We start from the raw sequence: 12186 nt of genomic DNA on the forward strand, positions 1-12186 counted from the left end.
CTTCCGATCTTGAAACTGTGTATTTTAATAATGAAATGGAGATCTTTTTTAAAGGTTAAAACCTCATCAATTTTATGTCTTATAAGGGTTATACTGAGTTCAATATTGTATAACTGTATTATTTAACTGTGAACCTCAAAATTTACAGCTAATTTTGAAAGAGAAGCATCTTTGCTCTGGAAATTGTTATTGAATATGTTAACGCTGTAATGAAATGCTTCTAATCATGTGGTTATTAAATAATTAAAAAAAAAAAAGATGTATCAGGCACAGTGGTACACACATTTAATCCCACCCCTGGGAAGGCAGAGGCAGGCAGATCTCTATGAGATGGAGGCCAGTCTGGTCTATATAAGGAGTTCTAGACCAGCTGGGGGTACAGGGAGACCCTGCCTCAAAAAAACCTAAATAAGTAAATAACAAAGATGCCACCAGGCATTATGGTACATGCCTGTAATTCTAATACTTGGGAGGCTGAACCAGGAAGATCACAAGTTTGAGGCCAAATTAGGCTATAGAGTGAGATTCTGACCAAAACAAACAAACAAACAAACAAAAATCCCTAGCCTGAACAACAACAGATTCTTCAGCAAATGCCAGTTAATATTCACTCTGAGTTCTCACGAGAGACACAAGAGTCTTCCCATAGAGACAGAGCTGCTCTGTAACCTAGCAACATTGCATTGTCATGGAATCTGCTTCTCAGCAGCCTTCATGTTTTCAGTATTCTTTCCATTTGCTATTCATTTGCAAGAACAGAAACAAGTTTTAAAAATGAAGCCTGTTATTTTGTACACTAAATTTAAAAATAAATAAGTAAGTGAAAGGGAAGAAATAATTGGCAGCAAAAAAGGCCAAGGAGGCATCTGACCACCTCCACTGGCTCTTACCAAACAATACTCCTAAGATACTTGGACTTGGCCCACTCAGCAGCATCTTCATCTGGTATTACATACAAACAAAAGCATGTGGATATTTTAGAGCACTTTGTATGTAATTGATGAATTAAATATCAATATAAATAAAATCAAGTTATTATGATGTGTCAGTCTAAAGGAGGGCACCAAATATACCCCTCCTACACAAGTTATATAAAACAGCTTTACATTTAAATAATTATTTCCTGTAAAACTAGTCAGTAACTGTTAACATTGCAATTACTCATCCAGGCAACTGAGCTGCTTGCAACAGTCCTTCAGATCGGCTCCACCCGTTCTTCTTTTACCCCAACAGTCCTTCAGATAGCCCCTGCCTGTTCTTCCTAACCCCAACAGCCCTTCAGATCTCCCCCCTCTTCTTCTCTAGCCCCACAATCCTTCAGATTGGCCCCCGCCTCTTCTTTTGTTACCCCACAGTCCTTCAGAAGGCTCTTGCTTCTTCTTCCCTAACTCCAGCAGTCTCAAAAATAAAAAGAAATGGGAGGCAGGGCATTTAGGAACATCACAGAGCTATGGATTGCTTAGGGCTCAGAATCACATGCTAAGCATGGGAAATACCTTAAAAGATTTCCCTCAGCTCTTTGACTAACTATATTCTTAGGAGCAGAGAATTCATTGAAAATTGAGCAAGACTTTAAAATAGACTTTTGTCTTTTAATATTTTTATTTTTACTTTATGTGTATGAGTGTTTTGCCTGCATGTATATAAGTACACAATATGTACGCAATGTCTGCAGAGGTCAGAAGAAGGCGTGAGATCCCCTGGAACTGGAGCAACGACAGTTTTAGTCACCATGTGGGTACTGGGAACTGAATCCAGGTCCTCTGCAAGAGCAGCCAGAGTTTTTAAGGGCTGAGCCATCTCTCCAGCCCCAAGACTTTCATTTCTTAAGGCTAAGCTCAACAAGGCAATATTTAAAACATGTTTTAAATAAATACCAAAATGTGGGCTAGGCATTCATCCCTACCTCAGTGGTAGAACACTTGCCCACCATGTACAAGGCCTTGGGTTCAATCCCCAGCACTGAAGAAAAAAAAAATGGATGCTAGGTGAAAGCGATTACTGCTGGGGGGTGAGTGCCTATAATTCTAGCATTCTAGAGGCAGAGACAGGAAAATCACTGAAAGTTTGAGGCCAGCCTGGTTTATAAAGAGAGTTCCAAGCAGCCAAAACTACATAATGAGACTGGGTCTCAAAAGGCGGGGGGGGGGGGGAATAAACAAAAACACACAGAATGGGAAGTCGACCTAATTTTTCTGGAGACACCAGCCTTGGTTTCCTCAGTTGCTCCACACTGGGCTCTAACCTGCATACACAGCAGGCTTAACAACTGTGCACTAGGGTTTTCCTTCAGCACTGTCTACCTTCAGAAAGGAAGCAGGTGGGAAGAACAGCAGGCAGGAACTTTGCACTTTCAAGTCAGCCAAATGCCACTCAGCCCTTTTCTCTAACCCTGGGCAGTGTTTGTTTAAACTCCATTCAGGCACATCTGAGAAACAAGGTTTTCAGCTGACTTGGAATCTTCTTCAAGGCTCACCTTTCATGACATCATGAAAGCCATGCAGAGCAGCACTGACATTTGTTAGGACGGAACTGAAGTTTGTCCGAAGGAGTCCATCTGGCTCAGTACCTAGGAAACCAAAGTCATAGCTAAGCAAAAGTTGACTGCCCACCATCTCCCCATTTTGGAAATGACAGAGAATAACAACGCTTGCACTATGTTGAAAATAAGTAGCTTTTAAAACCTTTGCAATATTGGGATATAATGGTAATAAACACAGGCATATCTAATGAATAAAATCTCTCAGGCATGCAATTTTAATGGTTAGGAATCTAAATTAGGGCCAACGAGATGGCTCAGTGGTAAAGGTGGTTAAACACACTCCCCACCAACCCTGAGCTTGATTCCTGTAACCCACATAGCAGAAGGAAAGAAACCCAGCTCCCAAAAGTTGTCCTCTGACCTCCAAGTGCACCATGTGGCACGAGTGCGTGCGCATGCACACATACATGTGCATGCATGCACGCGCACACACACAAAAAATGTTTTAAAAAATCAAAACTAATTTTCTCAACAGGAATAAGCCTTTGATGACTCTCTGAAATGAAAGCCTTTGTGAATTTTCATCTGGCTGCTACATTTTTCTCTCTCTTTCACTCCTACATTACTTTTTGCTGAACATGACTGAAACACTACCAGATAAGTTCTAGTTCTGGTCTAACAGCATGAGGAGCTCTGCAAATCTGCTCGCCACGCAAACTGGTGATGACTGCAAAAACAAAAAGCCCACAATAGTTTAAAGCTTTTGGAAATGGTTGTAGGACATACAACAAAGAAGCACTTATTCTAGAAAGCCAGGGGCTAGAGAGATGGCTCAGGGGCTAACAGTACCTGCTGCACAACCATGAGGACCTGAGCTTAGATCCCAGTACCACGTAATAAATCGGGGTAATCGCACACCATCTGCAACCCTAGCACTACAGGAGGTAGGGACAGAAGAATTGCTAGTGCTTACTGGTTGCCAGCCTAGACAAAAACCAAGGACTCCAGATTCAGGGAGAGATCCTGTAAAGTGAGGGCTGGAGAGATGCCTCAGTGGTTAGAGTATTGGCTGCTCTTGCAAAGGAGCCAAGTTAGGTTTCCAGCACCTACATGGTGGTCAACAACCATCTGTAACTCCAAATCCAGGAGCTCCAATGCCCTCTTTTGGCCTTCACAGGCACCAAGAACATGGTGCACATACATATATACAGGTAAAACACTCATATGCATAAAATAAAAACAAAACCTTTAAAAAGGAAAGAGAGCTGAAGAGATAGCTCAGTGGTTAAGAGCATGTACTCCTATTCCAGAGGACCCAAGTTCAATTCCCAGCAACCCCATCAGGTTGTTCACAACTGCCTGTAACTCCAGTTTGGCTTCCTTGGGCACCTGCACTCATGTGCACACACCCACACACAGACATTAATATATATAACATTAAAAATAAAAATAAACTGCCGGGCATGGTGGTGCATGCCTTTAATCCCAGCACTCAGGAGGCAGAGGCAGGTGGATCTCTGTGAGTTCGAGACCAACCTGGTCTACAGAGCAAGTTCCAAGCCAGTTGGGGCTATGGAGAGACCCATCTCAAAAATACCAAAAATTAAATAAATAAATAAATAAATAAATAAATAAAATAAAAATAAACCAAAAAAAATCTTAAAGGAAAGAAAGTAGACTGTGATAAAGGAGGACACTCAACACCCTGTTCTGGCCTCTGCATAGGCACACAGACACACATTCACGTATATCACACAGGCAAATGCATACACAGTCGTACACACACACAGACACGGTGGTAAGAGTGAACCGATGCTCCTCTCTCCCCTACTAGCTCAGCCCAACAGATCCCCACTCCCAGCAGGCGCAGCCCAGTACACACGACTGTCTCATCCATCTCTCAGCATGGCTGGACTTCCTATCTTTCCCCTGTGACCTGCTGCTAAGATTGCATTCTGGTCTGGTGTGGCCAAGAAGTGGGGAGAAGTCTGTTCTTTCATCTACAGGCCACCCCTGAACAAGTACGCCCTGGCCATCCTTGCCTTAGCTTATTGACTGAGTTCCACACTGAGTTCCATCAGGCCCAAAAGACCAGATGCTGCTTCAAAACAACTGTCCCCAGCACCAGATCTGTGGCTTAGAGGTTTAGCTCTAGGAAGAAGCAGGCCTTACACAGCAGCTCTGAGTCTTCTCTAAAGAACTGATTTCACTTGTAATAATATATGGAGCAGTTCAAGCCTAAGGATCTCAATAAATAAACAAATAAAATTGTGGTGAAAGCACAAAGGAAAAAGTGACAGGTTTGTCAGGGACATAAGCTAAACTGTAGACAAGCTTACCATGGGGAAAAGAAGCAACTAAGAGCCCTCCTGGGGTTGGAAATCACAAACACCAACCAAAATTTTTACCTGCTAGTTGTATGTTAAATTCTAAAGAAGTCTGTATTTAATGGGATCAGCCTGTGAGCAATTTATTCTCTGAGGCCTTTGAAAAAAACCCCGAGCAATTAGCCAGCAAGCTGAGGTGCTTAAACCAAGGTCTAACTAACACAAGGAGGGCCCTGCCAAGGCACTGCCATCCCAGGGTGACTGTGCACATACCAAGGCTGAAGCCTCTGAGAAACAGCATTAGGGTATAAATCCCAGGCTCTGAAAACTTGATAATAGTGCTTAAAGAAACTAAGCACATACACAGGTGGGAAAACATACCATGTTCATGGATCAGAAGACTTGTTAAGAGGGGAACACCCACTGTATGTTTCCTAGGGCTACTGTGACAAAGTACCACAGATGAGTATGTTAAAAAAAGAAATTTAGCCGGGCGTGGTGGCGCATGCCTGTAGTCCCAGCACTTGGGAGGCAGAGGCAGGCGGATCTCTGTGAGTTCAAGGCCAACCTGGTCTACATAGTGAGTTCCAGGACAGCTGGGGCTACAGGGAGACCCTGCTTCAAACAAACAAACAAACAAACAAACAAACAAACCAGCTGCAATAAGGAAAAAAAAAAAAAAACTTTAAAAAAAAAGAAAGAAAGAAAGAAATTTACTCTCTCACAGTTCTGGATTTCAGAAATCCAAAAATCAAGGTTTTGGCAGGGCCAACATCCCTTCAATGAGTCTAGGGAGAATTCTTTCTTGCCTCTTTCCAGATCCTTCTGGCCTAAGTGTTCCTTAATAGGTTGCAGCATAACCCTGGTGCTTCCTCTGTCTTTATGACTCCTTGTGCCTCCATCTGTCCAAATCTCTCTCCTTATAAGGATACCAGTCACTGCGTTTGGGCTCTTCCTATCCACTATCACTTCACCTTAACTTGAGTGCATTATCAGAGACCGTATTTCCAAATAAGGCCCTACAGAGAAGCACTGAGGTTTGGAACATCATGTGTCTTTCAGGGGGTCTCAATTCAACTCACTCCCTGGTTCACACTGATCTATAGATATAATTCAACCCCAGAATCCTAGCTGACTTCATTATTGAAAGTGACAAGCTTATTCTAAAATTCATATGCGATTACAAGGGATCCTGAACACCAAAAACAATATTGAAAAAGAAGTAGGTGGATTCACACTTCTGATCTCAAAATGTACTACAAAGCAACAGTCTTCAAAATAGTGTCACCAGCATAGGAGAGATGCAGATCCAGGAAACAGTACAGAAAATACAGTAATAAATCAATTGTGCACTGACTTTCAAAGAGCGTGCCAAAACCATTTGACAAAGAATTGACTTTCAACAAATGGGGCTGAGATGCTAGAGAGACACAAGCAAAAGATGAAGCAAGACCCTTATCTTATACCATGTACAAAAATGAACTCAAAATGGATCAAAGACCTAAATGTAATATTTAAAACTCTTGGAAGAAAATATGCAAGTTTTCATAAGTTTAGAATTGATCAAGAGAGGGAGGACCATAGGAAATAGGTATTATCAAGGGAGAAATGGGGAAAATGGGGAGGGAGGAAGAAGGTTAAACGGGGAGAGAAACAAAGGAAAAAACAAAGGAAATCATACTAGTTCAAAAACCTACTGAAAAATTACACATACAACATCTCTACATGAATCCCTGTGTATGGCTGAAAGCTATTTAACAAAAACAGTGCCAGACAGGAGAAATCTCCCTTTGAGTTGTTGGTCAGGTTAGTCCAAGAGACTCCCAAATTTACATAACCTATTGCCACAGCCCTTGATTGGCTCCCAGATCTTGAAGGTAAGACCCTACTGCTGAAGGCAGAACATACTACTTCAGACACACAACTTGGTGCAGTGGAGCTGAAACTGACCTGGAAGCTCCTCCCTGAAGGCTAGCTTTCCTAGCTTTGGAGAACATTATGCAAGCTGCTAAGGGAGAACATCAATCTCAGTAGTAAAAAGACAACAGAACTGAAAAATGAAGAAGAGATGCAAATAGGTGTTTAACCAAAGAAAATATGCAAGTGGCCAATAAACACATGAAGAGACCTTTGGCACTGTTAGATAGCAGGGAAGGGCAAATCAAAACCACAGTGAGATTCTATTTTATACCTACCAGCATGGTTAAAACCAAAGTCTGATAACCACAAATGTTAGTGAGGTTGTGGAAAAATTAAACTCTCACATGTTTTTGGTAGGAAAACAAAAACAGTACTCTGGAAAACAGTCTTGGCAATTCTTCAAATAGGTAAACATAGTGACTATATGATCCAGCAATTCTACCCCTAGGTACAGACCCAAAAGAAAAGATACATCAACACAAAACCTTATTCATGAATGTCTACAGAATCATTTTTTTTTAATGTGTTTCTCCTGCCAAGCATGTATGTGCACCTGTGTCATGCAATGCCCCCAGAGACCAGAAGAGGGCACTGGATCCCCTGGATGGTTGTTAGGCATCATGTGGGTGCTGGAAACCAAATCTGGGTCCTCTATAAGAGCAGCTAGTGCTCTTAACTGCTGAACCATCTCTCCAGCCCCCAGCATCATTATTTTTAATAGACAACCCAAATTTCCAGGTGACTGCATAATCAATATTTGGTACATCCATACAATGAAATAGTCTTCTGTAATAAAAAAGAATGAAGTATGAATTTTACAATTTGCATGAATCTTGTAATCTTTATTTAGAGAAAGAAAGTAGACATACATGACTATATAATGATTCCATTTAAATTGTGCCTAGAACTGGCAAATCTACAGCCATAAAGTAAGTAACAGGCTACTTGGCGTCAAGGACAGTGGAATGAGAAATAGGAGGGCAACAGCACACATCTATGAATATACTAAAAGCTATTGATTTGTACTTTAAAATGGTAAAATGTATAGTATGTAATTGAAAGCATGAGGAAAAAAGTGTTTTTCTTATCCTATCAGTTATATGCTACAACAGAAAAAAATCATTTGTGACTGATTTTTATACCAAATCTTGCTTTGTAGCCCAGGCTGGCCTTGAACTTAGAATACTCTTGACTCAGCTTCCTGAGTCCTGGGAATACAATGTGTGCCACCAGGCCCAGCTAAAATCATGGTGTTCTTAAAAACATCACTGAAACTGTGTCCATTCAATTACCTAAAAGTACTTTTTTCAAATTAGGCCAAAAGAAAACAAATGGCACCTTTAAATTTCCCAAATGCTACTTGTTGGAAAGTTACAAGAGGTTGTAATTCGTCCCTCTCCACTTAAAGAGAGGAAGGAGATAAAAGGAACTACTATTTAATGCATGGTTAATGCCTAATATTTTACCTTAATACAACATCTAACTCCATTTACTCCTTAGTTCCACTAACTCCAGCCCAGGGGTTAGAGAATTTGAATTCAAGCTTTCCTGACTCAGATCCTATGTTCCCTCACTCTACCAAACTAAGCGATGGCCCTTTCCAGCCTCCGGTACTGAGTGAAAAGCAGCAACCTCACTTACTTGGCAAGGCAAGGAGAGCGATATAAGTCTGCAGCTTCTCAAACACAGCTGTCATCCTCCTCATGTCCTGGGACAGCTCGAGGTTCCTGGCTCTTAATGCAGATGTACAGAGAGAAGATTCACACTCTTCTTCTAAACTAGGAATGGCAGAGTTTAAAAAGTGAGCATCCTGGATGATTTTTCAATTAGTAATGAGAAGCTGTCCAATTTCTCAAACATCTATTTTCAAGGACAGCCTTGACTGAAAAGGAATCTGACCTCATTTACAATTTTTATTTTTCGGTCTTTCTGTAGTCCCAGCTGGCCTGGAACTCACTATGTAGACCAGACTGGCCTTGAACTCAAAGAGATCGGCCTGCCTCTGCCTCCGGAGTCCTGGGATTAAAGGCATTCACCACCACGCCCATCGACAGTTCCATTTTTTTACATCATGATACAAAACTACTTGTTGCAAATACCAATGAGGTAGCAGTGGACTAAGTGAAGGGAAAGATAGAGCTTCTGTCCTGCCTAAGAACAAAGAAAGTCGAGCTTTTAAAATACATTTTAAAAGATTTATTATATATTGTTATGTGTATGTGTGTTTTACCTGCATGTATGTGCACCATGTGTAATCCTTGTGCCCATGGAGGCCAGAAGAGGGTATTGGATCCCCCAGAAATGGAATTAAGGATGGTTATGAGCCACCTTGTGGGTGCTGAGAACCAAATTTGAGTCCTTTGCAGGAGTAGCAACTGCTCTTAAGCAGTGAGCCATCTCTCTAGATCCTAAAGATTTTATTTTATTTTTATTTATATGTTTGGGGGGGGTATGTGCAGCTGAGTGAGTGCACTGCCCATGGAAGCCAGAAAAGGACATCAGATCCCCTGGAGTTAAAGGCAGTTATGAGCCACCTGCTGTAGGTGCTGGGAACTGAACGTTGGTCCTCTGCAAGAGCAGTATTTGTTCCTAACCACTGAGCCATCTCTCTACCCAAAAGTATTTCTAAGAATTAAAAATTCTTTTTATTACTATTATTTATTTATTTATTTATTTGTGTGTGGGCTTGTGTGCCATGGTGTACATATGGAGGTCCGAGGATAAACTGCAGGAGTGAGTTCTCTCCTCCCACCATGCAGATCTTGGGGGTCGAACTCAAGTCATCAGACCTGGCAGGAGGTGCCTTTACCTCCTGAGCCATCTCACCAGCCCATATTAAAAATTATTTTTAAAATATTTTATTTATTATTTTTATTATTTTATGTGGTGTATTTTCTGCATGTATGTAAGTACACCTGTGTCATGCAATGCTCAGGGAGGTCAGAAGAGGGCATCGTATCCCCTGGAAGTGGAGTTATATACAGTGGTTAGCTGCCATATGGGTGCTGGGATTCAAACCTGGGTCCTCTGCAGGAGCAGTCAGTACTTAACCACTAAGCCATCTCTCCAGCCCCCATATTAAAAATTCTTTTTGTTTTTATTTATTTTTATTTTATGTGTATACGTGTATTGCCTGCATGTAGGTAAGTGCACCCGTGTCATGCAATGCCTGCATAGGACAGAAGAGACTGTTGGATCCCCTGGAACTGGAGTTACAAACAGTTGTTAGCTGCCATGTGGGTACTGGGATTCAAACCTGGGTTTTCTGCAAGAACAGTGTTCTTAACCACTGAGCCATCTCTCTAGCTCCAAAATTCTTAAAATAATGTGTGCTTGTCTCAGTTTCCTGCCATGTCTTCTCACAAAACTTTTAAAATAAAGTGATTCCTGGCCAAGAAACAAAAGCAAAATTGTCCCATTTCCCTGTGGATTAGGGTGAAATCTCCCAAGACAAAACAGTGGAGGAGAAGCTGGGTCTGTAAGGATTCACACACATGGCACCACTACTCATGGTAAATCACAGTCAGTCATCAGTCCTACCAGATGGAGTCAAACACTTCCAGGTCAGGAGACTGATGTGTGATAGGGAATCTGATTTGCTTTTTATACATTCTACATGAGGCAGTTGATTAGTTCACTAATAACTATGAAGAACCTTTGGGGGGAAAAAAAAATCTTAAAATATTTACAAGAGGGCTCAGCAGTTAAGAGCACTGGTTGTTCTTGTAGAAACCTGGGCTGGAATTCCTGCACCCACATGGCAGCTAACAACCATGTGTAACTCCAGTTCCCGGGGATCCAGTGCCCTCTTCTGTCCTCTGCAGGCGTTGCAAGATATAGGTGCACTTACATACATACAGGCAATGTACTCATACACAAAAAATAAATAAATAAATTTTTAAAAAAATTTACAAGAGATATTTAATTGAATTCCTAAAGAGAATTAATTAAGCAAGAACTGGCACTGTTGTTGCTAATAGGCTTGAATCTAAAAGTAAATACTTGAGATTACCATCAAATACATTTTACCATTTCAACTTCAAATGGTGACCTTAACTATAAAGTTTTAAAACATGAACTCTCAATAGTATTTATCTAACAATGTGTAGGTAATCAAGAAAATAGGTGCCCACAAAACTAGAGAAGTGCCAGGCATAGTGGTGACTACAATCCCAGCACTCAGAAGACGGAGGCAAGACCATGAGTTCGTGGTGAGCTACATAGTAAGACTCTGTTCCCCTCACAAAACGAAAACAAGAAGTTAGCCTAGAAATCATGATTACGGCTGTTCCCTTCCCAGTTCCCTGTCTCTTCTCTATTAACAGCAGGGAGCCTCATTCAATTATGCTCCCATCTACTAAAGAATAGGTCATTTAAGTGGTCATTTTTTTAAAAAAGTTGGGCAGTAAAATGGCTCAGCTGGTAAGAACACTTGCCAAGCCTGATGACCTGAGTTTAACACCAGGGCCCCACATAGTGGAAGGAAAGAACTGACTCCTGCAAGCTGTCCTCTGGCCTCTACACATGTGCCATCCACCCCATACACATTAATTAATTAACTAATTAAACTCCTAAATTATCAAAAAGCATGAATTCCTCATGAAAGAAAACAAAAATACGTGTAACAAAATACTCCGAAGAATAGGAATCTTAAAAAAAGGATTTAACAAACTTTTGTTTTAAATCATGAAAAGAAATAAACTAAAAACAAAAATGTATAATTGTATCACATAACAAATATATTTGATTTGGTTCTGTTGTTGTAGTTGTTTTCAAAGACAAGGTTGTTACGTAGCCCACAACTGATCTCAAATTTACAATCCTCCTGCCTCTGTTTCCCAAGTGCTGGGGTTATAAATGTGCACTAGCATACTGGGTTTGCAATGCTTCTTCTTTTTTTTATTATTATTTTTATTTTATGTGTATGCGTGTATTGCTTGTATGCAGGTAAGTGCGCCCGTGTTGTGCAATGCCCATGGAGGACAGAAGAGGCTGTCAGATCCTCTGGAACTGGAGTTAGAGACAGTTGTTAGCTGCCATGTGGGTGCTAAGAATCGAACCCAGTCTTCTGCAAGAACAGCCAGTGTTCTTAATCACTGAGCCATCTCTCCAGCCCCTGCAATGCTTCTTAAACATAAGCTGAACCACAAAGTTATATTCAATTTTAATGTTACATAGCCAGGAGTGGTGGCACACACCTTTCATCGCAGGAAGCAAAGGCATTTGGATCTCTCTGAGTTCCATGCCAGCTGGGACTACAGGGAGACACTGTCTCAAAAAAAAAAAAAGGTGAAATATAATTTTTTTATAATTTAAAACTTGTAAGTAATTTTATCAAATTTCCAGTACTTTTTTTTAACATCAACAATTACTGAATAGCAGTGTCTATAAGAGTTAAAGCAGACAAAGATTCTATTTTGCAATTTTAATGTCACCAAAAATAAAAAAAATGTCATT

At 40.8% G+C, this 12186-nt stretch overlaps 1 protein-coding gene across 1 annotated transcript in view; it reads right to left on the reverse strand.

Annotated features, from left to right (window-relative positions):
• The window catches only part of Ppp1r21 (protein phosphatase 1 regulatory subunit 21), a 79460-nt gene that overhangs the window by 35701 nt on the left and 31573 nt on the right, over positions 1-12186 (reverse strand). The window contains exons 12-13 of the mRNA XM_008823043.3: positions 8371-8507; positions 2477-2569 (exon numbers count right to left, since the gene is read on the reverse strand). Coding sequence (XP_008821265.1) covers positions 2477-2569; positions 8371-8507 — 230 coding nt within the window. The remainder of the gene's footprint in view (positions 1-2476; positions 2570-8370; positions 8508-12186) is intronic.

This window comes from Nannospalax galili, unplaced genomic scaffold (assembly GCF_000622305.1).
Source record: "Nannospalax galili isolate Female #2095 unplaced genomic scaffold, S.galili_v1.0 scaffold286, whole genome shotgun sequence".
In the NCBI taxonomy this organism is placed as follows: Eukaryota; Metazoa; Chordata; class Mammalia; order Rodentia; family Spalacidae; genus Nannospalax; species Nannospalax galili.